The sequence below is a fragment of the Sylvia atricapilla genome, chromosome 5 (genome assembly GCF_009819655.1).
Source record: "Sylvia atricapilla isolate bSylAtr1 chromosome 5, bSylAtr1.pri, whole genome shotgun sequence".
Lineage (NCBI taxonomy): Eukaryota > Metazoa > Chordata > Aves > Passeriformes > Sylviidae > Sylvia > Sylvia atricapilla.
In genome coordinates this window covers 72,577,970-72,601,964 of record NC_089144.1, presented here as the reverse complement: position 1 = coordinate 72,601,964, position 23,995 = coordinate 72,577,970, and the positions used below count along the sequence as shown (strand labels likewise).

Sequence of the window (23,995 nt, the reverse complement as noted above, 5' to 3'; positions counted from 1 at the left end):
ACCGGTGTCTCATTGAAGCTCAGCTCAGCCCTTAATGTTTAAATGTAACAGTTCAAAATGTCCTTAATGTTTAAATTACAGTTCAAAAGCATGTTATTTTCAGTGCAAATGCCTTCATTTTTATATTACTTTAAAAGAAACACAATGACAACAATAAAACAAACAAACAAACAAAAAAAAAAAACAAAAACAAAAAACAAAAAAAAAAACCACTCCCTGAAAATGAGACTGAAAAAGTTTAAGCATTTTCAGTGAAAAAAAAATCTGCAGGACCATTTATTACTCTGCCTTCTGCCGTCCAGAGTGTTCTTTGGCAAGCTTGTGGTGAGAACTACCTTATTTACCCTCCATTGGTTTATGATCTTTCCTCCAGCTCTGCTATTTCCCTCTTTCAGGACCAAGCAATGATGAAGACTATGTCTGGTGGAAACTGCAACCTGAACGTGCCGGCCAAGAACTCGTACCGCATGGTGGTGCTGGGAGCATCCAGGGTGGGGAAGAGCTCCATTGTCTCCCGCTTCCTCAACGCCGCTTCGAGGATCAGTACACTCCCACCATCGAGGATTTCCATCGCAAGGTCTACAACATCCGGGGAGACATGTATCAGCTGACATCCTGGACACCTCTGGGAATCACCCTTTCCCTGCCATGAGGAGGCTGTCCATCCTAAACGGGTGAGAAAGTCAGCGGGAAGGTCATAAGGATAGATGCTAGCTTGAAGAGAGTAGCCTGGAGATGACTGGTTTTTGGGAAATAGCTAAAGGACTGCTTCGTTTGCTGCAAGATGCATTTCTATAGAGAAATATTTCCTGGCTGGCATGTTCCCAGCACTATAAGGAACGCATTAGCCACAGTGGAGAAGTCCAGGGGGTGACGGTCTGAAATTGAGATTTTCTCTTATCTATCTACCTTCTCCTCCTGCTTCAGATTTTTATTGATGTCACAAATAAATGGCTGAATGCAATTCTGTGGGTATAAAGATCAGCCAAGGGCAAATTAAGCATGTTGGTTATAGGTCACCTACAGTGAAAATAAATATAAAATGCACAGAAAGGGAATTCTAACCAAGAAAGTCCCAAGGATTTTTTATTCCTAAAATTTCCAGCCTGATTTCCTTGATTTAATATAATATTAATATTAAATATTAATATTTTATATGCAGTAGAAGGTATAGCTTTTTACCCTTTCTCCTTAGTCTGCATCTAATCAAATGTGTTTAAAGAGAAAAGAAGGAGAAAGGGTGGGATCATTTTGCATCTTCTCACTGTCAAGTCATTCCTGTTGTGAACTAAAATATATTCTTTAATTACAAAAGTGACAGTAGATGTATATTCGGCCACAGCTCAAGACAAATCTTCTTTCTGGATTCACTATCCACTTTTCTAACTGGCCAGTGAAACATGACATTCACATCTGAGAAGGCTACAGTCCATATTCGGTGAGGTCCTAGAACCAGTTTCTGGGATGCAAATGTGAGCTTTAGTCCCTGAAAGCTCTCTTAGCATGTTCCACACGAATGTCATTCCACAGGCGATGATTTGCCTTATTTTCTACTTGCAAAAGGAACTGTAAGTCAGGAAATGTCCAAAGGAAATGCCAGGGGATGTGTGTCATTTTTGTATTAGGTTTTTTTTTATGGTCTGCTTCTCTTGAGCAAATGTAGAGTGCACTGAGAAACCTCTCATTCCTGACTTGGGACCTCAGGACTGATTAGCTGTAAACCTTCAGTTCAGGTGTTGCTTCATGCATCGTGTAATCAAAGGGTTAAGGCTGAGTGGCTACCAAGTCTCCACTCTTTCTGATGCCAGAACAGGATGTATTTTACACAGATACAAATGAAAGGAAGTAAAAAGAAGAGCAATGCAGCACAGCTGAGATAGAAACATGTTTACCAAAGAAATAAAAACAGGCAATAACTTGCAAGCCCAGTGCAAATAGGAATGCAACTGGATATGACTGGAGTTACATCACAGGCAGAAGTCTTTTCCATAGCACTATAGAAAGATGTGGGGAGTTGAATCAGAAGAACTAAAGTACAGCTGAGAGAATAGATGCCAAAAGACAAAACAAAAAATATGGGGAGGAGATGAAACAAAATAATTGTTTTTTAAAAATTTGCTCCTCTGAAACTGTCTGTGACCAACAAGCCTTTGCAGTATCTTTTTTTTTTTTTAATTGCAGGGGATGTTTTCATCCTGGTGTTCAGCCTGGACAACAGAGAATCCTTTGATGAAGTCAAGCGACTCCAGAAACAGATCCTTGAGGTCAAATCCTGCCTGAAGAACAAGACCAAGGAATCAGCTGACCTCCCCATGGTCATTTGTGGAAACAAAGTGACCACAGTGAAATCTTCCGTAAGGTACGCACTGATGAAGGTGAGGATCTTGTCTCCAGTGATGAAAACTGTGCATACTCGAAGTGTCAGCCAAGAAGAACACCAACGTGGATGAGATGTTTTATGTCCTCGTCAGCATGGCCAAGCTACCTCATGAGATGAGCCCTTCCTCCACAGGAAAATCTCCATCCAGTATGGTGACTGCTTTCCAACAGAAATCCTTCCGGATGCGCCGAATCAAGGACATGGACGCCTACGGCATGATCTCTCCCTTCGCTCGCCGGCCAAGTGTCAACAGTGACCTGAAGTATATCAAATCAAAAGTTCTCAGGGAAGGTCAGTCCAGAGAGAGAGAGAAATGCACAGTCCAGTGAAGGAGGCTTGCACTTCTGTCTGAAGACAACATCCACATGCAGTGCCTTAAAGGACAGATGGTTTTGTGAAAGCAAAGAGCAGGCTCATGGGGTCTATTGAGAAAACCCAACACAGAGAAAGGACAACTTCCTGTGGATTCTGCAGTCACAAATGTAAATAACACATCTTTGAAGATAACTGGGAATAATCATACACCTGAGATACAAGTTGCATTTTTTTGTCTTTGTAATGTACTTCCTCGTCATTCCCCTTTTTGTTTGAAAAATACAGTCCTGAGAAGTAAAGACATTTCAACCTTATCGTTACAAAGAAAATATATAAAAAATGCACAGAAGGCATTAATAGTCACCCAGCATGCAGCTTTTGCTAAGAGAGAGGAGGTTATGTGTGTATGTGTGTCTCTGTGTGCCCATGTGCACATGTGCATGTATGTGTGGAGCTCTCCTTTTAAAAAGTGGGACTTGCATTTCAAAGGGCAGCAGTCTTAACTGAGCATTCCCAGGTTGAGAGTGGACTCTATATTGTGGATGTATGACTTCCACTCACTTCTGAGGGCGCCTGCATTAAGAACTTGATTCATGTTTGTTAGGACAGTTACCATTTGACATTGACATGAATGTTGGTTTCTATTATAGATTTTATTTGCGATTTGAGGGGTTTTTTAGTGTCTGGGGGTGGGTTTTTAGCAAATCAGATGTCAAGTGCATTTGATATTAACAGTGTCTGCTTTCTACCAGTGAAATGTGGTTTTCATCTGTAACACTTTCTAATATGTACATTGATTATAAGTGAAATTATTCTGCAAAAATCCAATGTGTTCGACTTCATAGGAAGCCTGGTGTGATATTGTTTCTCAAAGCAGCCACACCAATTCAGAGTATCATAATACAAATGCCACCCTTTGCCTTGCTGGCCCCTGGACTAATGATTCCTTCCTCTGCCTGTATCAGCTGAGAGTGCCCAGGCATATATGTAGAATCAGACCACTTCAGAGGCAGGATTGGATTCCTTTTCAAAAATAAGAACTGAATGGTTACAGGGCCAGCTCCTTCATATTTCTTCTTGCTGACATGCTTCTAGTAATTTTGTTCATGGTTCCCACACTGTCCAGTAAAGATTGCCTTGATGGAGACATTTGCACTGCAGAAGTCCTTCAGAACAGCAGCTTTGTCCTGGCTGTTCAAACAGGATCGAACTGACTGGTCAGATAAATCTGGGGCTGTCCGTTCACTTCTTCCTTTCTCAGCCCAGTACAGGCTTCCTTACCTTCATCTCTCCCAGTTCTGCTTCTGGCTCTGTTGTTGATGAGCTCCTGTAAGCCCCCAAAGTCCAATATTTTCTCTCAAAGTGAGCTTGCCACTCTTGCTGACTGGAATGAGACGTGTGCACACATATCTGTGGCAAAGCATGGTCCCAAGACACTAAACAACAGTAGAATATATTATGTTATATATACCTCAGAAAGACCTTCAGATATATTGTCCTTCCCTCCACCTCAAGTTCTGTGTTTGGCTATATCTGCCTTGCTGTTGTCCTGGGCAGAGCTGTGAGCTAGTTTGTGCTAATTTGACAGGAAACCAAGAAATGATGATTGTCCGTTAAAAATTAGCCTCTGGGATTCAAAATCCATATTCATTTATCAACTCCACCTTCACTGGTACTGTATTGGTAAAATACACTGTCCTTTTATTCCTGTTGCAGGGCAGCATCTTTCGACCACGTCTCCCTTCGTATCTATAAAAATGTACATGGTTTATGATTAAACCTGATTGATTTATTAGCAGTGTCCTCATTTGGTGTTTGGATTTGGTTTTTTGTAATTATTTTTCTCCAAGAACAATGAGGAAGGTATGTATTTATGTCGTGCAGGTAATCCAGGTTAGTGAGTTCTGCGCTGAGAGTCCTGATGAGATCTCAGTAAGTTCTGGGAGAGCCTTTTAGGTCCGCCAGACACCATGGGCTATGCATTTGCCTGTTTGGAACAGAACTATGTCTGTATCCATATCTATCTATCTATCTATCTATCTACTATCTATCTATCTAATCTATCTATCTATCTATCTTTTTGACCACTAATTTATATTACACATAGTCTGCAGAGGCAGACAGTTACTTTCCTCACAGTGCCTCTAAAATGAGAGAACGACAACTCTCTCTTTCCGACAGAGCGACGTGTTGATCCTGGTGCAATTCAATGTGGTCTCCGCAGAGACATCACTATTATCTCAGCAATCTCTCCAGGTTACCATCTGTACCTCCACCTTCTGTGAGTCCTGGTCCCTCTGAGCCCATCCTCACCACTCCACAGACTCCCAGCCGAAGTGCATGACTATGAATGTAGTAGTGATCACGCTCTGAGACTCGTGTGCCACAAGGACATGGAGGGGGTTTGAAGGTGGAATGAGAAAGGCATAAGTAATGGACATTGGTTGGGTTAAGGGACCTTGGTGATACTAAATGAGAACTCCTTGCACTATATAACATGCACTCACTGTGTTACTGACCTGTATCTGCTCTCCCTGGCCTGCAGGATAAAGCTGAATTTTTTAAGAGCCTTCAAGTCTCTGTCTTTTTCTAATAACATTGACCTTGCCATTATTTTCCTACTTCTCCACATCTCCACAAACCAGTCTTTCCATCTCCACAAGACACCCAGACTTCCACACCCTTCCATGTTCTCCTATTCCTGCCTCTTCCACAATGGACACAAAGCCACCTGGCATGGGTTAAACAACATTGCAGCGACAAGAGAGGCACAAGTGTCAGGGGAGGTTGAAGACCAAAGAGACGGTGCTCACACATATGCTGGATGCCACAGTAATGCCAGCCAGCCCCAGCTGTACAATCTAGCTTGGCCAGTCAATGCTCAAGGTGAGAAGCATCTGAGAAACTGGCTGGGAATGGAGGTGAAGCAGCATTACAGTTGCCTCACAAAACAAAATGGCAATAAGCAGATAATCTTATCAAAGTAATCCTAGTCTTCTCACTGCATTTTGCTACTGATGGTAATTGCTTTTGAAGTTAGATTTTCATGTTCATAAGCACATTTTTTTAATTATTTAATTGTGTCATACAGTCATTCTATTAATATCTATATATTTTTGGGGGGCTCTAAAACTGCTTACAGCCCCTAAACCAGACAGTATGTGTTTCAGTTGCTTATTCACAGTTAGCAGCCATTATGTTCTGTGGAAGGCTGGGACTCAGAAGCAGAGAACAAGGCTACCTTCCTGTATAGGGGACATAAGGCAGGAAGAAGAAGGAGGAATGTTTCGTCCCTGCTAACCACTGAATGCATATGGCTGTAGACAGAAAAGGGAAGAGCTTTATGGGAAACTCTTATTACAAGTGTTCAGAAACTGTGAGAGCCTCAAAGGAGCAAAAAGAGAGTGCTACTAGCAGGGTCAAGAGACACTGGCAAGAGAAACCATCCTCTTTTTTTTTTCTTTTTTTTTTTTTTTCCCATTTGTGATTCAAGGGGCCTCCACGGAACTTACTGCAACCAAGAAGTCATGAAAATGCACAAGAACTAAGGGCAGGTCTGGAGGACGGAATCTGTCTGGAAGAGATGCTAAGAGTACCCTTACTTGGTCTTACCTGGTGTGATTAGGTTGCTTTATTCCCACAGCTACCTCATCCTACATTGCAGTGTATAAACCCCATCACTAGTGATGCAAAGCCTTGCTTATGGTTTTTGTGTATTTACTTTCAGGACAACAAGCAGGGACCCAGCTGAGGATCAATCACAGCCCTGGAATAAGACAAGACTGAGATTTATTTTTTATATTGTTGAACACAGCAAGATAGTCCTTGCCCTGAAGAAATTACCAATCAACACATAGAAGCTACTATAAATATTGGCAAAAATCCAATCAAGTCGCAGAGTCAGTACAAATCAGGAAGGAAATAGTGATCATGATGAATTAAGTGAAAAACTGAGAGTGGAGAAGACAGAATGAAGGCCTGTTTTGACATCCAAAGGAATAAATTACGCATCTGTTCTGAAGTATCCAGGAGAGCTGCTGCCACCAGGTTAGCCTGATGTTTTCATGGTTCAGCCTCAAAAAGAGCATTTTCTCTCTGAACCCCTAGGGTCCAATATGTCTGATTGTCTGAGAGGTCAAAGGCCTTTTACAAGGCAAGTAGGAAATGGCGGGATAATTTTTTAAAGGGCACCAGAAAGAGAGCTTCAAAAGGAGGTTCACAAAGGAAGGGTGGCAACAGGAGGTTGTCCAGGTAATAATCACAAAGAGAGGCTAGAATGTAAGCTATAAAATGTACTTTTCATCTTTATTTCATACTTCCCTATACACAAGTCAGAAAGAAGACGTTTTATTTAGCCTTTTTGGCCATTCCTCAAATGTTAGCCACTGCTTACTACTGTGCAGAACCCACCTCTCACTATACCTTTTCCTCCCTTAGATTTACCCTCCTGTCATCTACCTTATTATGGGCTGCTTTGCTAGCCCAGGCCTAGTGTCTTGGCTAGGGTAGAAGGTTACTAGAAAAGGTGGTTTTGAAGTAGTTGATGATTATTGATTTGATTTGAAGTCACTGTTACATTTGGGGGCTTTATTAGCATTATTGTTTTTGTAAAATTACATGGTGGCAGGCTCAAATTAAAGGATCTCCTTGAAAAAGTATATAAAGCATGATATAATGTACATTTTCCTCCACTGGTTTCTATAGCAACAGCCTTTTCTCTGCAATCAGAAAGAGATGGGAATTTGCAGGGGGGAGATGAATAACAGTGGCTCTACACTGCTCAGATTTTCACTTCTGTGCCCTCTGGGAAATTTTCCTCCCTTCAGTTTCTGTTATGTGGAGAAATAAAGACCATCAGCCAGAATCTGCTTTGCAGGCTACTCTGTACATCTTGTGAAGCAGTGGGATGGATATTTACCACAGATAAGAAAGTTTTTGCATGATTTCCATTTCCATGGTGTTACTGTAAACTGGGGCATTGCTCCTGGCACAATGCCTGATATGGGGAATATATATGGCAAATGCTATGAACCAACTGCTGCACTCAGGTTTGGTTAGAGCTAACTGTGAACCTTGACCAGCTCCACTCTTCCCTGTGCCTGTTGTGCTCAATCTGAGCCTGAGATTTCCCACAGAAACATTTCTTTTTGCATCATGACAACATCAGCCAAAGACCTTTCCTTGCCTCTACCATCATTGGTCATCCGCAGCGAGCAGAACTACACTGAGCCCCAGGCATCATGTTCCTAGAAAGTTCTTGACAGCCTGGAAAGAGACCAAGAACTAGCAAGAAAAACAATTTATGAGCCTAAGGGGATTGACTTGAGTAAGCCTGAAGAAAATTCTGTAAGGGATAATTCTGTGCTATGCAGGCAAACAAACTCTGAAAGAGCCTGGCTGAAAACCCCATGATGTGTTTGAGAGGTGGAGATGGCGACTGAGACAGCTCTTTTTTAGAGTTGGACAGGGAAATAATTCAGTGAGAACAGAAGCAGGGAAATGTAGGTAATACAGCAGAGCAGATTTTAGGGCAGTGAAATGTCTTGGAAATTTTTCTAAGAGATGTCAGGAGAATCCCATTAGGAAAACACTGGGAAAAACATTGAAACCTACATGGCCAGCAGGGGTAACCTGGTGTTGGCAGTGGGCTAGGCTGAATGAGCCAGTAGGTTGTCTTGATCCCCACACTTGTTTCTGTGATGGACCCTGAACCCAAGTCTGCTTCAAGGAAATTTCCTCACACTGTCTGTCCTCACTGCACACTCCCAGTTCCACAAGTGGAGGGTTGGTAATTCACTGGTCCCATCTCAGCAAACCACTAACAGAGACAAGACCTCTTATGTCAGACCCTGCTTTTCAGAGCATTTCCACAAAGATCCCTGGATTGTTTGGAGTAAACATCTCCTTTGTCGAATAGTCCATTAACAGCTTTTTGAGCATTTGTTTATTGTTCAGAAGTATTTGACGACTGATTAATGCAAACGGGTCCTGTGCTTTAACTGGGGTGGTTAACTAAGATTATCAGTTCAGATTATACATGAAAACAAGGACAAATGAGGTCACTGTGTTTCAGGACATCATGTAGGCAAGTAAAAGAACATAAACGAAAAAAAATCCAACTTGAGTATGTGTCCTCACATTACTCTGACCTAGAGGCATTTCAGATGGACCATATTTATTCAGGAGTGTCCTCTCACAAGTATTGGGCTTTCAGCAGTTAGTATAGAACACTAATTCACACATAAAAACCTTGAATATTTTACACTTTTTCTTAACAATATGCCCTGAGTCCGTATTTTGAGGCTAAAAAGAAGCAAAACAAAAAAACCCTACAGTTTCCAGAATTGTGGTAGATGAAGGGGTGGTGATGCAAGAAACAATTCCTTCACACATTGGGACCTTTTCTGGAAAACTGCACAATTCCATTACACTCAGACTTGTGGTCTGTCTGTGGTTCCACTGGGAACTAAGCCACACAAACCCAAAAGAAACACATTCCCAGCAGTGGAGCTGCATCTTGCATTTCAGAACCCACTAGCATCAGGACTGTGACAGATCCCAACCAGTTCTTCAATGTCTTTGCAAAGCTTTCAGGAGTTTCAGGGTTAACGTAAGCTCAAGCTGGTAAAATAACTGTGTTAGGTAACATGGGTTTCTGTCTTATTCTTCAGGTCAGAGATCTAACCGCCCCTAGGAAGAGCTCTACCAGTTTCCACACCTTTTACATAAATCAGTGTCTTGGTTTCCCATCCCTGAGAGAAGGCAAATAGCACTTATGGGACAGCTGAGATAGGATAAACATCCTCTGTATTGCAAGGCACTTGGGTACCACAGTGATGGATAAACACAGTAAAAGGTGAAGAGGCAGACCAGAAACCAATATCACCTCAATCAGCAGCTGAGCCACTGCAGTGCCAGCTACACAGGAGAGCAATTACACGCTGCATAATCCCTGATTTCTGCTCTACCTATACACTTGTTCTCTTCAGCACCTGGTGAGCTGTTAAGTCCTAGAAGCTACAGGATTAAAATGACACACTGGCAAGACCCTGTCCCTCAACCATACCTGTGTGCTAAGCAGAAGTCTGCTATGGAAAGGTTTTAGCTCAGGGACCCTTGGGTGGATGCACAGCATATTGTCTTCTCTCACCCTCTTTCTGCTGGAAAATTGAATGCCTCAGGAAAATACAGCCTTGTTAAAGACACCTGAGGGGTTAGATGATGGCATGGGTAAGATCAGTGGCAGTGTTTTTGGCTGGTCCAGGGCAGAATGTGTCATTTTTTCTGTCACTCACAAAACAGTTTGTTCCTTGCTGGGTGGCTCATTGCCAAGGTAATAAATAGAAGTTTCTAAAAAGAAATGAAATAAAAAGGAAAAATAAACACAGAGCAACAACTTGTTCTGCAAATTGACGGGAGACTTGCCTGAGGCAATGGATAAGGGGTGACAGGGATGAACAGCTCTCTTGTGGAGCCTTATTAAAGAGAGGAGCAGAGCTCTTCTCAGATACTCTTTATGAGATTCTGCCATCTGGGAGAGATCCAGATTGTCAATTATTAGAGAGAACAATTCCAGCTGGCCACAACACTGTCAAGGCAGAAATTATCTCCTTACACAATGGCATTGACTCAGACTGCTTGCAACTTCAGTCAACTTTGGGGCAGTTACACAAGGTCTGCCATAAGCCATAGCGGTATTTATTTGCATTATATGGAGTCCTGCTCACAGACCAGAAACCCATTATTCCAGACAATATACAAATGCACAACAAATAGGAAATCCCAATGTATGCAAACACCAGGGCAGAATCCTATTCATTATTTCCTGTACTCCACAGCATCTGTCTTATGATATCCTATGATGGCTTCTACCTGTTTCCTACCAGTATCTTATTTGCAACCTAAAGTGAGAAGAAGCTGCTGTATGCAGTATTAACCAACCGCTTTCCTGGTTAACATCTGAGAGCTAATGATTTCAGTAGAGACCTTGGAACTATTGCATTGTGGCAGTAGCAGCACCGAGACCAAATATAATTTAGTAATGCTTTTCTTCAGGTGGTCTTACTGGAGCAGAGAAAGCAGGTGTAAGGATTCCACTGCTTCCAAAAACCTCAGAGAATGGGTAAATTCTTTATTATCTTTGCACTGGTTCCTTGCAATGTTTCCCAGCTGTCCTTGCTAAGGAGACTTCTCTTAGGCAAACAGTATCTTTGTGGCATGTAGTAGTCCCGTTGTTGTGCCAGCCCCAAGCCAGCTGTGGTCCATGGTTGTTCAGACCTAGTTCTGGGCTGTGTCCTGAGACAACCAGAGAAGCTCTCTTACCCCAGGCTGTCGTGAAATCTGAATCAGGGCAGGGTGAGGAAGTGAGGCAGCCATGCTGGCATTGCCAAGTCATGACAAAGGCCTGCTGACTGCCCTTTCCTTTGGTGACCAGATGATATCTCAAGGAATGTCTGCCCCTCTCCTGCCTGTGATCTCCCACAGATCTCAGAAGAGAGAAATGCATCATATACTGCTGCATATATGTACCCACTCTTGAAACACAAGTTGGTGAAACAGATATTTTAGCCTCTACAGAATTTAAATCTGAAAGCAGTGAAATAGCACAGAGACTTCTCAGTAACCCCTTTGTAGAGCTGTAGCCCATGCAAGAGCTGTTATTTCACCTTGATCTCCCAGAGAGGAATACAAAGCACAGGCTTTGACAAAACAGTTCACAGCACCCTAAACCTTTGTTTCCTCTTTCCACTGGATGATCGTTGGAGAAAGGGCTGCTCTTGCATGGTAAAACCCTCGCAGATGAAAAATAATCCAGCCAATGGAGAGAACCCAGACAGCAGCAGGACACTGTGCTCTGCTAGACAGTGAGCAGATGTGTAAGAAATTAACACCCTTGGTTCAAAGGAGAGCCTTACAGATGTTTTCTATCCCTTCTTGGGACTTCACATCTTCCCCAATGAATTTTCTCTTTGTGGACAAAAATTCTTCCAAAGAGGAAAATGACTGAAAGCACCTCATTAATTAAGGAGCCTTGAGTTTTGATGATTTTCCCATGAAACTTCAGACTCAGAATTGATTTTTAAAAATTAAATGAACTTAGGCTCATTTAAGAACTTTTTCAAGTTTGTCCAAATTGATTGAGTGAAGAAGGAACATTTAAGAACTGAGATTTATGAGGAGGAAATATTATTCTGAAACAAATTTCCACTAAATAGAAAACTAAAAAAAAATGTGTCTTTGCCTGAGAGGTGCTTTAGTAGTAAAGATTTTCTTAATAAAGCAAGAACTGAGAAGCCCTTTTGCTTTCTCATTCATTTACATTAGGAAAAAAAAAAACCAAAAACAAACAAAAAAAAACACAAAACAAAAAACGGCGAGAGAAAGAGAAGGAGAGAGAGAGAGAAGCTTTCTGTTTTTTAAAAGAACTGAGAAAAGGAGTGTATTTCAAAGTGAAATATTTGGGTTCCATTTTTTTCCATGGTGTCTTTCTGTCCACCAGGAATTAAAAGAAAACAGAGGCTGGAACTCCAAACATAATCTGTGCTCCCACCTGCATTTGGCTGCCTCTGTATTCCCTACCTCTATCTTTTACCTCAATGGCTATAGGAGAATATGAAGCAAGAGCATATAAAGCAGCCAGTTTTGTTTTGACTAGAGATATGTGGGATGCTTCAGGTCTCCAACACAAAAGAATATCATTAGTAAGTGAGTGATAAAACTATCTCTAATTAGTTCTATGTATTGTGTGTGCCACTGTTCTTAACTAGAAAGATTCTGTCCTCTTCTATTCCACTCCAACTTTTTGCAAAAAGCCCAGAAGGGAAAGAGAATACCTGGCATTTCTAGCCCTGGTAAACTTCAGGTGAAAGCTTCCTCTTTTTTCTGCTTAGCCAGAATCAAGAGGAAATCAAATGGCTTGGTTGAGCTGCGCTGATACTGCCAAATATTTCCCCATTCTGCATTTCAGAACTTGTGCTCTGACTGTCCTCATCACCTGCATGTTGTTGCATACTGCAGTGCCATGATTGTGCTTTGTTGATGGCTTTTAGTCCACGACCTTTGATGTATGCTCAAGCCTGCAACCAGAGTCTCCACAGATAGAGACACAGTTTCTACATCTTATTCCCTTTTGGCATGTCTAGGGAGGTGGCTGAGGAGACAAAGGCTTTTTGTATATATGGCACAATGAATCTTCTCTGCAATAGGTTGTGTTCCATCTCAGAAAGCCATCAGATGTCATTGCATGCCATGTCACACAGAGAGTGACAAATTACTGCCAGAACTGAGGGCATTCCCCTGTCCTGTCCTGCTTCACACAAGTCAACACTGGTGTCAGGCAAAGCATTAGAAACTGTACGGTAAAGAGCCTAGATTACAGGAACCTTTCTGAATTTCCAGGCCATAGTGCTTATCTTGTCTGCATCCCAAACCAGACAGAACTGTTTTGGTCTGCAGAGAAATGAAATTTGTGATAATACCCTAAAAAAGGACTTGTGATATGCTACAACAGATGCAGGTGTCTTCCAACAAGTCCATTGTGGGGCACAGCCCCAGACCACCCCAGAAATAAATGTACAGCCAGCCAAAATGGCTTTAACTTCAGAAGTGAGAAGTCAAGTGAGAGCACTTTGGAAGCCTCGCAGTGCTACACCAGGGCAGTTATGCAAGACTCACTTGATAAACAGTGCTGTGTTCAAACAGTTTGGTTCTGGGGTACTTACAGAAAAGCACAGTTGAGCCCAGAGTTTAGGCCCAGTAGGCTCAGAGGGACCAGACTATGTTGGCACAACACGAACAAGCTTGCAGGGTAAGTTTAGGGACAAACTGATTTTTGAGGCCATGCCAACAAGGCAGCAACCTCACAAAGGCCTGAAACATGATAACTGGTCCCCCAGTTGTCCACAGAGACAGGAAACGTCAGAGGCTCATGCCTTGACATGACTCCAGCTGAATATGGGCATTAAGCCAGAAACTGTTCTGTGGTGGGATGTACTGACTGCCTTTTTGCCAGGAGCTGAGTATGTCAAAAAAGGTCAGGACAAGGGTGACAGGAGTCAATCTTCAGGTTATCCCAACACAGTTAAAGACAGTTTACTTCCTGGAGCCTGGAAGGGCAGAGAAGAGAAAACACAGAAAAGTGGGCAAAATGGGAAGAATTTAGCAGATGGGGCTGTCACAGGGTGAATGAAGTCTGTCCTGTGGACAGGAAATGTCTTTTTGAGATAGTTTTTAAAGTTTCATTTTCTACCTGTGTTCCAGAGGCAAAAGCCTGGCTATTTTTAAAGATAAGTTTGACGCATTATGAAGGACCTTGTGTGACATGATAGGATGTTGCAGTCAGGAAATGGACACCCTGACCCAGGAGAGACATTCCAACCCTGTGCTCCTGAGCTCGGGTTCTGGCCAATTGCAGGCTTCACTCTCTTTCTCAGGAGGAGACAGGAAAAGATATGAAAAAAACCCAAAAGCCAAACCTTTCATTTTACTCAAACAGAAATAATTCAGAGGGAAACAGGAAACTTCGGGAAGCAAACTCAGATAAGCAAAAAAATGTCTAACGGTGTGTGTATGTCAGATGTCCCCTTCAACTGAGTAGTAGTGCTATTTCTGGGATCTGGGGTTTGACATCAGACCAGCAGTAGTAGCTGCACACCAATGGCCTGTGACTTGCTGGGTTGATGTGAAAGCAAGGCAATAAGCCCATGCAAGGTATTTCCAAAGTCTGTGCCTCCAATTAGGCTGTGAAAACATGTTGCCAGGGTGAGCCCATACTAGCCCACGTAATCTGATGCAAGCCCAAAAAGCTGGAGACGTTGATCCTGAATGTTAAACAAAAACACTGGAAACTAATACCCCAAAGATTTGGTCTTTCATATTTGACCACAAATCTTGAGAAGCTGAACAATGGTTAAAGAGACAACTGACCTGTTGGAAGTATAAGGTCTCATCCTTGGCTAAAATCTTGACTCCTTTTGCCAGCCTGGGGACCACAGCTTCAGAGTTCTTGCCTTGTCACAGAAACAGCAAATGCATATTCAGGCAAAGGGACACTACAAAACAGAAGCCACCAAGAAAGCTGGGACAGTTTCCCACCTGGACAGCCATGGTCCCCCATGTTCTGCCAGGAGGTGGAGTGACTCAAGCCTCTGCCCTGCAGAGAAGAAGATACTGTATAGGAGATTCCCACTTGATGTTCCTTTTTTGCTCCACTCCATCAGGATTTATTCTGCCTCCATCTTCACTTTTTCTCTGGTCCACTGTCAACTCTCACCCTGACACAGGAGAAAGGGCTTTAAGGTGGAAGCTGTGTTATAGAATTTACAAAATCAAATGTTTAGAAGCAAGAGACATCTTGGTCTAAATACATGATTGTATTAAAGATCAAATGGTACCAGGTTGTGTTCCCAGTCTCCACAACGGAATCACCCATTCTTAAATTGTAGTACATTCCCTGTCACTTTTTGACCTAGACCAAGGAGACGTCCTACCACATAATGCCTTTAAACAGTCTGTGATTTAGCCCAGGCCAAGAACAATTCTTCAAAAGCAGTTTGCAGGCTGCCACCCTCTTCTGGAGGGTAATGAGGTTTAATGTAGTAAATGCAGACCTTTCCATTCCAGTTGGTTTCAGTGCCAAAGATTCTACATTTAGTTTTCAGTACAGCTGTAACCTACAATATTGTTCAAGGAGAAGGGTAGAAAAGGCTACAGGGTTTGGAAATATCTCTCATGCAACCTGCTTAGAGTGTGAAACAACACCATCCTTCACATCTCTGTGACAAAGCTGTGGCTGCTTTCTTCATCTCTGTCTCTGTTTATTAAATGGCTCATTGGCAAACTCAGGGGAATAAAATACAACAGGCATGAAGCTCAACTTTTTGGAGGGTACAGCAGAGAAACAGCAGCACATTTCCACTTCTAGGGCTCTGGAGTAGCAAAAAATATATGTAGTGGGGAGGAGGAAAGGAAGACTGCTTGAAAAGAAATGAGGTGTGAGGGCAGGTCACACAGCTGGGTTTCTGACTCTAACCATGGGTCAAGGGTTTCATGCCAATTTACACTGTTGAGCTGATGTTATTCAAAAAGCCTAAATGTACTTGCAAGTCAAATTACAAACTTTCAGCTCCATTCATCTTTTGCATCAGAAGTACTTGGAGCACAACAGCAGTAAATTAGTGCCAGCTCTCCCACTGAGATAATTCAGAGGATCTTTTCCTGCCCAGCAGGGTCTGATTTTTCAGGTAGGTTCCATATCGTGATTAACATGGAGGCATTTTCTCATTTAACAGGAGAAAAAAACAAAAAAACCCAAAAATACTCAAAAATCTTCAACAAATAGGGCTTTTTTTGGGGGGGAAACTTGCTTTGTTTTCTCTTCTCTTCTCTTCTCTTCTCTTCTCTTCTCTTCTCTTCTCTTCTCTTCTCTTCTCTTCTCTTCTCTTCTCTTCTCTTCTCTTCTCTTCTCTTCTCTTCTCTTCTCTTCTCTTCTCTTCTCTTCTCTTCTCTTCCTCAGTAGACTATTAATTTAAATGAAAAACTGTACCAGCAATGGGTAATGATCCAAAGAGATTGATTGATCCACTCTATTTCACCTTCACATACCTTTTGGGGTACATGTACCTTCTGAGTGAGGCTTGTCAATCACCCTGGTACTTGATATTGTCCCTACCTCCCACACCACTGATTAGTGTCACTCACTGAATGAGCAGAGAGGGCGCGGAGGCAGATTCTGCTAGCAGCAAGAGGCTTACTTCAAATCAAACTTGCGAAACACAGCCTAAGATTCATGCCATGTAGGTGGAGGGAGGAGGAGAGGAGGAGAGGAGGAGAGGAGGAGAGGAAAACATCTTTGCCTTGAAGGACTCATGGTTTCATGTCTGCTTTTATTTCTTGTAAAAAAGAAACTGTCTAGTTTAAAGAGGAGAAGAGAGAAGGTAGATTGTTTTTTACGACCACTGCGTGATGCCTTGGTAGTAAAACAGCACACGGTGAAGGGGCGAGGGATTGTTGGGGGTTAGGTTTTTCCCTTTTTCACTCTAAAGATTTTTTTCCCCATAAGTTACCAAGGAGATCAAGTGTTGGATACTTAAGAGTACTTAACTCAAAGAAAGAAGTGGTGAAACCCGGCTGAGAGGGGTAACTGCCTCCTGTTATCAGCTGTTAAAAATAAGCCAGCTGTTAAAAACCGGATGGAGCAGTGTTGCTTATCTCTGTTCATTCTTCCACTACCCCCATGGGAATTTCTTCTGTTAATGGGCCATTAAAGCTCACCAATGACGTGACACATTACATCATGCTCTTGTAAGATGCTCTACCCAGGGCGGAGGAGCCAAACCATCTTCACCTAGATAAAAAGGAGTAGAAAGTGTCACCAGACATCCAGTGTTCCCACGGGACTCCCAAAGGAAGACTGGACCCATCTCTGGACCCTTGGCTCCACAGGATCATCGCTGCTTCCAACAGGACCACATCTGCCACTCCAGGAGGGCTTAACTCTTGGGCTGTTTCCAACACCCTGACCCACAGAGAGTCAGGCTGTATTTCTGACTCTTTCAGAGTTCTTCTAGGATTTCTTATTTGTTTGTTTGCTTGCTTATTCTTCTGTACTACAACATATGTATTTTTAATATCCCTAATAAAGAACTGCTATACCTATTCCCAAAATCTTTGCCTGACAGCCTTCTAATTGTAAATTTATAATAATTTAGAAAATGGGAGGAGGGGGGCTTGCATTCCAAGGGAAATTCCAGTCTTCCCTGGCAGATGCCTGTCTATCTAAATCGAGACAGGGATGTACCAGGAAACTGCACTTCTTGTGGAGGGTCTCTGGGAAAGAAGGTCATCCATATTCATGTATCAGAGACAGCTAGATTGCTTTTATGGAATTATTTCCACATGGCAGGAGCCCAAGGGACTCTGCAGTATGGTAGAGAGGTAGGGAAGGAAGAAGGAGAGAAGTGGGAGGCTGGTTTTCATGTCTGTATGTTGACAGCCAACATCTTGGAAGCACGATGGAGAAGTTTTCTGCTAAATGTTGGCCTAAGAAGGGATGACATGTGGTGGCTAGAAATGTTGTGGAGCTGCAAAGAACTGAACGGGAATTTTTCCAAAGCTTGAGCATGCCTGAGAATTTGATCTGTGTTAATATCCTGTGAAGTGTTAATTTGGATGTTATGGAATTGAAAGGGAGGTTGGAAGGCCCTAAATCTTATTGAGCTGAGAATGAAGAACAGGAATTATACCTCAGGCTGGAGTGTGACAGAAATATCTGTGTTGTGTAGTGGTTATTCAGTGCATTTGGAGGCAGGACTTGTCTGGAATGGGACAGAGACTTACCTGTATGGCATAGATTCCACCTTCTGCAAAACTAGGCTGTTAATATTGCTGAAATAGGCACTGTGAGGCTAAGGAATGCTTACAAAAGGGTCCAGGGGAGCCCCAATACCCCAAAGTCAAACAACAGTGAGCCCCCAGCACTTCCACTGATGACAGTGAGAGCTGAGTGGAGGAAGGGAATAGGGGAGGTTTGCAATGGGGTTGGACTGGGCTTTTAAAAGAGCCACATCATTGGAGTGTCATTTGTTTTGACACCTTTGGGATGAGGAGCCCGGACAGGTAAATTTTGATGTGAGAAAGGAAGCCTTAAGGGGAGAGGATGTAAAAGGCAATGGAGGGCTGGAGAGAGCTCTTAAGGGTAGGGACAGATGGTCCTGCAGTCATTCAGGGGAAAGAGAGCACTTGGAGCAGGAGGTGCTCTTCCCAGCATTAGTCATCAGGTCCTGGCCAAATTCTGTCAGGAGCCCCAGCCAGCTTCAACAGCCCTGGCAGAGGTAAGGGAAGCTGCAGGAACAGCTGTCCTGTGCCTGTCCTGCCTATACCCAGGCCCACCTCCTCTGTCCTCTCATAAAAGCAGCAGATCCTGGGCTAACCTGGCACATGGACTTCCACCCCCTTCTTGGGGTACTAACTACAACCCACAAACCCACCAGTACCATAAAAAGCCCATTATGTGAATACATACAATTAGGGATTACAACACAGCTTGATTCTGCACCCTCTGACGCTGCCAACAAAGCCCTGCTCAGGCAGGAGTCCTTTTCAAGGCACGGATGGAGTTCTCTACATGATGTTCACACTTTCAGGAACTGATCATTTCACTGCCAAACAAAGCCCATGCAGCTGAATTCCATGCACAAATGATTCCATCTAGAAATAGATGTCCAAGTAAGGCAAAAGATGCTCCCAAACATCACTTTGTTTCCTACAGTTTAGAAGCCTTCTGGGTTTTTTTGGTTTGTTTTTTTTTTTTTTAAACTGATTTTTCATGTTAATCAGTTTGGAGCTGGTTTATTTTTAACTGAGTTTGTAATTTCCTACACCCTAAGCCCCCAATACAGAAAGAACAGAATCTGCTATTAATTTTTTTTAATTGCAGAACAGCTATCACATTTTCCATTCTTTGTCTTAAAGCCTTTCATGCTATTGTAATTCAATAGACTTAAGATCTGTTTTTAAGGGAAGCTGATCCAACACCAAGCAGGGACCTGTGAGTTTTTGAGTGCTCTTTAAGGACAAACAAGAGAAATAAAAAGTTTTAAGATGAGGCTAGTGCACTGACCTAGTTTACACCGCCGATGAAGTACGTCCAACAGTCAAATGAATGACCTGTAATGGGGAAAAAAGAATGAGAGTTCACAGAACAGATTGCTCTGCCCAGCAGAGATTCCTACAGCCTCATGGAAAATCTTTCCTTGAAGCTGGTGAAGACAACAGGACACGTGGAGAAAGGAAGGGGAAGCTGCTTAGAGCAGGTTCATGTCAGGCAGGTGTGATTTCTTGGTCTGTTTTGGTGCCACATCTTTCTTCTGAGCTTATCCATGTTCAATGGCTCAGGATTACTACTCTTCAGTAAATGCTGGGGTTTGACGGAGAGGAGGGTCCCCATAATGGAAAACCTCCTGGAAAGCATGTTTTGCCAGAGTGTCGGGCTGGAGTTGTCCAGCTGGTTTGGCACTGGGTTTCATCAGGATTTACACCCTCTTGCATTTCGTCATCCCTCACCTGCAAACGCCTGAGCCTTTGGTAGCGGGCAACCAAAGGCGCAGGAGAGGCCAGTGGGGCAGGTGGAGGTGCAAGTGGGTGCAGAGGAAGGAAGGAAGAGAGAGGAGATTGGATTCCCCTACGCCACGCTCCATATGGATTTGAGCCATGCTCCGTGTCAGCGTGCTGACCCTCTCTCGCAGGTGAGGAGAGGGGTTGTGTGTGGGAGCAGCAAAGGGCTGGGCCAGCAGGTTTTCCCTCCGGGACTATCCCAGGAGCAGGGCCCTCCATCCTCACCCACAGCTCCCCTGGCTGCGTGTGGGAGCCGATTGGGGGCGGATAGGCGGGGAGAAAGGGCGATGCGAAAGAAGCCGAACAAAAACCAAACCAACAACAATCGGTTTTGGGGGGGGGGGGAAAGGAAAAAAAACCAGAGGGAAAATCACCCGGCCCCCGCCCCAACCCGGCGGGGTGGTGAGGCGCCAGGGCGCCATCTTGTGGCGGCTCCCCCTCAGTGACGGCCCCGCGCCCAGAGACGGCTCCGTCCGCCCCCGGGCTGCCACCAAAATGCAAATTCCTGCGCAAAATGCAGGATTCTGAGGAACTGGGTTGTTTGGAGCGTGAGGGAATTGAAACACCGCTATTTCAGCGGCAGCCAAGACCCCCGAGCAGCGGGGTTGGAAGCGCGGCTCCCGGCCCTCACACGGCCCGGGCCCGGGCGGTGCCGCTGTGCAAACACCGTGGCTCCTGGGGCAGCCCCTCGGCCACAAGGCTGAGAATTGAGAGGAATTGAGAATTGAGAATTGAGAATTGAGAATGCTTGTGCGACTGCCGGCGGCCCAGCTCTGCCAGTGGGCCGAGGAGGAATTTTCTGACAAAACACACTTCAACGCACGTCAGTTTGTTAAACCTCATGCGTTAATCGCTGTGGAGTCCGGCGGCGTACTGGGAACAAAAAGCCCGAGTAACTATTCCTTTGCTGCATATGCCAGGTGGGAAAATTCTCAGCTGGGAAATTGGATAGCGCTAAGCTCTTCATCTATGGGCAGCTTGCCTTGGCAGTGTTGCAGGAGGGTTTCCATGACCAATCATGGAAATTGTGGTCAAAGGAAGAGGGAGGGCAAAATAAAAGTCCTGTGAGCAGCTGTCAGGCAGCTACTGTCCTCTGTAGCTCACCCCAGAGTGCTGAGCTGACATTCAGAGCAAACAATGATGACCCCAACGCTCAGGAAGAGAAGATGATGATACGAGTTCTCAAGTTTCATTCCAAGCAGGATCCTGAAGTGCAGCAGCAGAACTGAAAGCTCTGGTACCTTCGTCTCTGAATTAATTGTTCTTGACCTTCTTAGTCACTGGACTTGATGCAATGAGTCACAGCTGACAGAGTATGACCATTTGCATTTGAACTTTTCCTGGGGAATGGTTTGATGCCGTTTGGCTAGACTGGAAATGTGGCAATCCAACTCACTATATTTACCAAAATGAGGGAAGTCTGTTGTGACAGTATCAACCACTACATCTTATATATAATTAAGTGCTCTTCAGATGACATTAGAAAAATAGATTCGGGGGTTTTTTTTCATTAAAAAATAGTAGAGATCATCTGTATCATCTGAGGTCATTTTTTTCTGTCCTTCAATACAGCATGGCTAAAGGATTTCCCTCCACAAAGTTCAAGTTGAGCTCACAATGAAGCTAATGTCAAAGTGTGTCATTTGGGGTTATTTTCTGCAACTGAATCCAGTTTTGTTGCAGTACTCATCTCCTTTCTCTGGCTGTTTTGTAAGCCAAGCCACCTCTTAACACCTTCTACTTGCTAGAATAATTCTTTGAAGTCCTTTTTGTCATGGTGACTAGTCCCACAGATCAAGCACACTAAACACAGTGAAACACCACTAAATTACTCAAAGAAGTTATGTGAAGAACAAGTAGATCCATTTGAGTATTTTGAGAGTCTGACTGGTGTGTTGCTCCTGTACAGTTTAAAGCTGTGTTGAGTGTATGAAGCCATGTAATGAAATCGTGTCACATTACCTTGTGCAGTAGGACAGAGCATCTGGAAGAAAATGAGCCAAGTCTGCCCTTGGCTGAAAGTGACTGTCCCTTTCTGGAGCAGGTTAAGCCCACAAGAGAAACAGCAGGAGTCAACAGCTGCATGTCAGACAGGCTGTGCTTATACCCAGCTTTTCTAAAGGAACTTTAGAAACTGCACTACAAAAGTGGATGGGGTCTTCTGTAACAGTTATGTCAATGCAAAGGTGAACCTCCAGCAGAAGACATTCAGGTGACTTAAGGAATTATAGTTATGCTCTTGGTTTTTTTTTACATTCATGGGGAGTGAAACAGATTAATTTTACCTTATTGTGTAACCTCAGTGCTACCCTCACTGACAGCAAATGTCAGCTCAGCAAGGCTGTCTACAAAGCACAGGCTATTTATCTTTGGTCTTTTGTGCTTTGTCCAAACACTCAGTCATTCATCCACCAATTATAATAAAGATAATGCCTCAAATGGATCAAAAGGTTTCCATTGAGGAAGGATTTTTGTTGTTGTTGATGATGTTGGGAAATGATGTCCTGTGGAAGGCTGGGGAAGATGCTCTACAGTGCAACTCTGAAGCAGGTCATCTGAATGTGGAATGACATGGCCCACTACTATGTCTGTAATAAAGAAGCAGGTTCAATCTGAGGATATAAATGTCCTTTCCCTGGTTCCAGTTCTCATTTCAGTGTCTCCTCAGATCTCCAACATATCGCTAGATGCTTCTGTGTAAGCAGCTGTTTCATATCTGGGACATAGAACAGTAAGAATTAACTTAATGGAAGAAAGAGTCTGAACCAGGAATCCCAGCTTTATAGCAATCTTGGTTTGAAGAGAATTTTAAGATTTACTGAAGAGTTGGAAGGAAGAAATCCCTTGTAGTTGGGACAAACAGTATCTCTTCCAGTAAAGCGTGTGACAACATCCCAAGGAAATAATGACAAGAAAGAAGAAGTAATCAGTGCTAGTTGCTTTTTTTCCTTTCCCATTTTTCCATGCTCAGTTTCCCAGAGGATTTCTTCTTGGCCCAGCTGTGCTGTGGTACTAAACATGACTCAAACTGCTACTTGACTAATGTCATCATTTACACTCTTTCTCTGTAGCCTGGGTGGGCATATATGCTTCCCATTTCCATCTCTGTTGCAGGCCAAATCCCAGTTACTCAAGGAAAAATAAACAAATGAACAAGTGATGTCATGACAACTAGTTTAGGCTGTTCTGGAGAGTTTCATTAATTCCTCCATGGAGTAGTTTTCTCAGGACACAACAGTATACAGCTTAAGAGTGGAGCAGAACTTGGAATCATCCCTTGCCACTAGTATGTCAACTGCACCAGTCAGCTTGGTGTCATCTGCAAAATTGCTGAGGATGCACTTGATCCCACTGCTGTGCCATTACTATTAAATTGTACTAATATTGAATATCTTTGGTCCCTGTATGGACTTTTGAGGTTTCGTATGGACTTTTGACCACTCCTGCAAGGGTCCGTATACATTGCAAGGACTCTGCCTTCTTAGGCATACCTAGTGTATCTTTTGCTCTTTTCTTGGTTTGTTCCAGTCCCACTCCAATAAGAACAGCCTTACAGGGAACAACCTTGTTTTACGTAGTAATTTGTACCAGAAAATCTCCTATCCGGAATTCTTAATAGTCATCTATGGTATCCTACCAGGCAGAGAAACCCTGAACCTGGCCAACTCTGAACAGCCAAGTACAAAGGATGAGAGTTAAATAAAATGGTTCATTAAGGAAAAAAATAACAAGTCAACCAAAGCGTCTACCCAGTTTCCCACATAAAAGTATCTGGCTGGGCTCCCCTGGTTTCCTGCAACACTTACCCACCTATGTGGCTTCATAGTTCTTGTTTAAGGATCACTTGCTGAGATGAGAATGAGTTTGCTGCTGTTAACCCTGGACCATGGCTGGCAGTCATACCACATGTATTTACCCATGCATGAGGATGCAGGGCTAGGCCACAGGAAGAGCCATATCTCCTCCTTGAATGCCCTGAAAGGAGGAGAAATGAGAGTGAATATGAAGCAGAGACTGTAAATGGCAGCAAAACTTCCCCAGGAAACCTAGCACCAAGTCCAAAACCACCAAAGAAGGAGCCAAAGCCCATGTGGCAGGAATTGGGTAACTGTTGCTGAGCAGAATGGAGCCCACCTTTTGCACAGCAACATGAGCTCATTTTGACTGATTTCCATGGATATCTGCTTC

General features: G+C 43.4%; 1 protein-coding gene across 1 annotated transcript; it reads left to right on the top strand.

Annotated features, from left to right (window-relative positions):
* The first annotated feature begins 306 nt into the window (after positions 1-306).
* On the top strand, positions 307-4,490 carry RASD2 (RASD family member 2). The gene is given in 8 exon segments (XM_066320218.1): positions 307-525; positions 528-605; positions 608-682; positions 2,182-2,331; positions 2,334-2,411; positions 2,414-2,500; positions 2,503-2,537; positions 2,539-4,490. Coding segments are annotated over 8 exon segments (795 nt in total). The 5' UTR covers positions 307-404; the 3' UTR covers positions 2,710-4,490.
* The last annotated feature ends 19,505 nt before the right edge of the window (positions 4,491-23,995 follow it).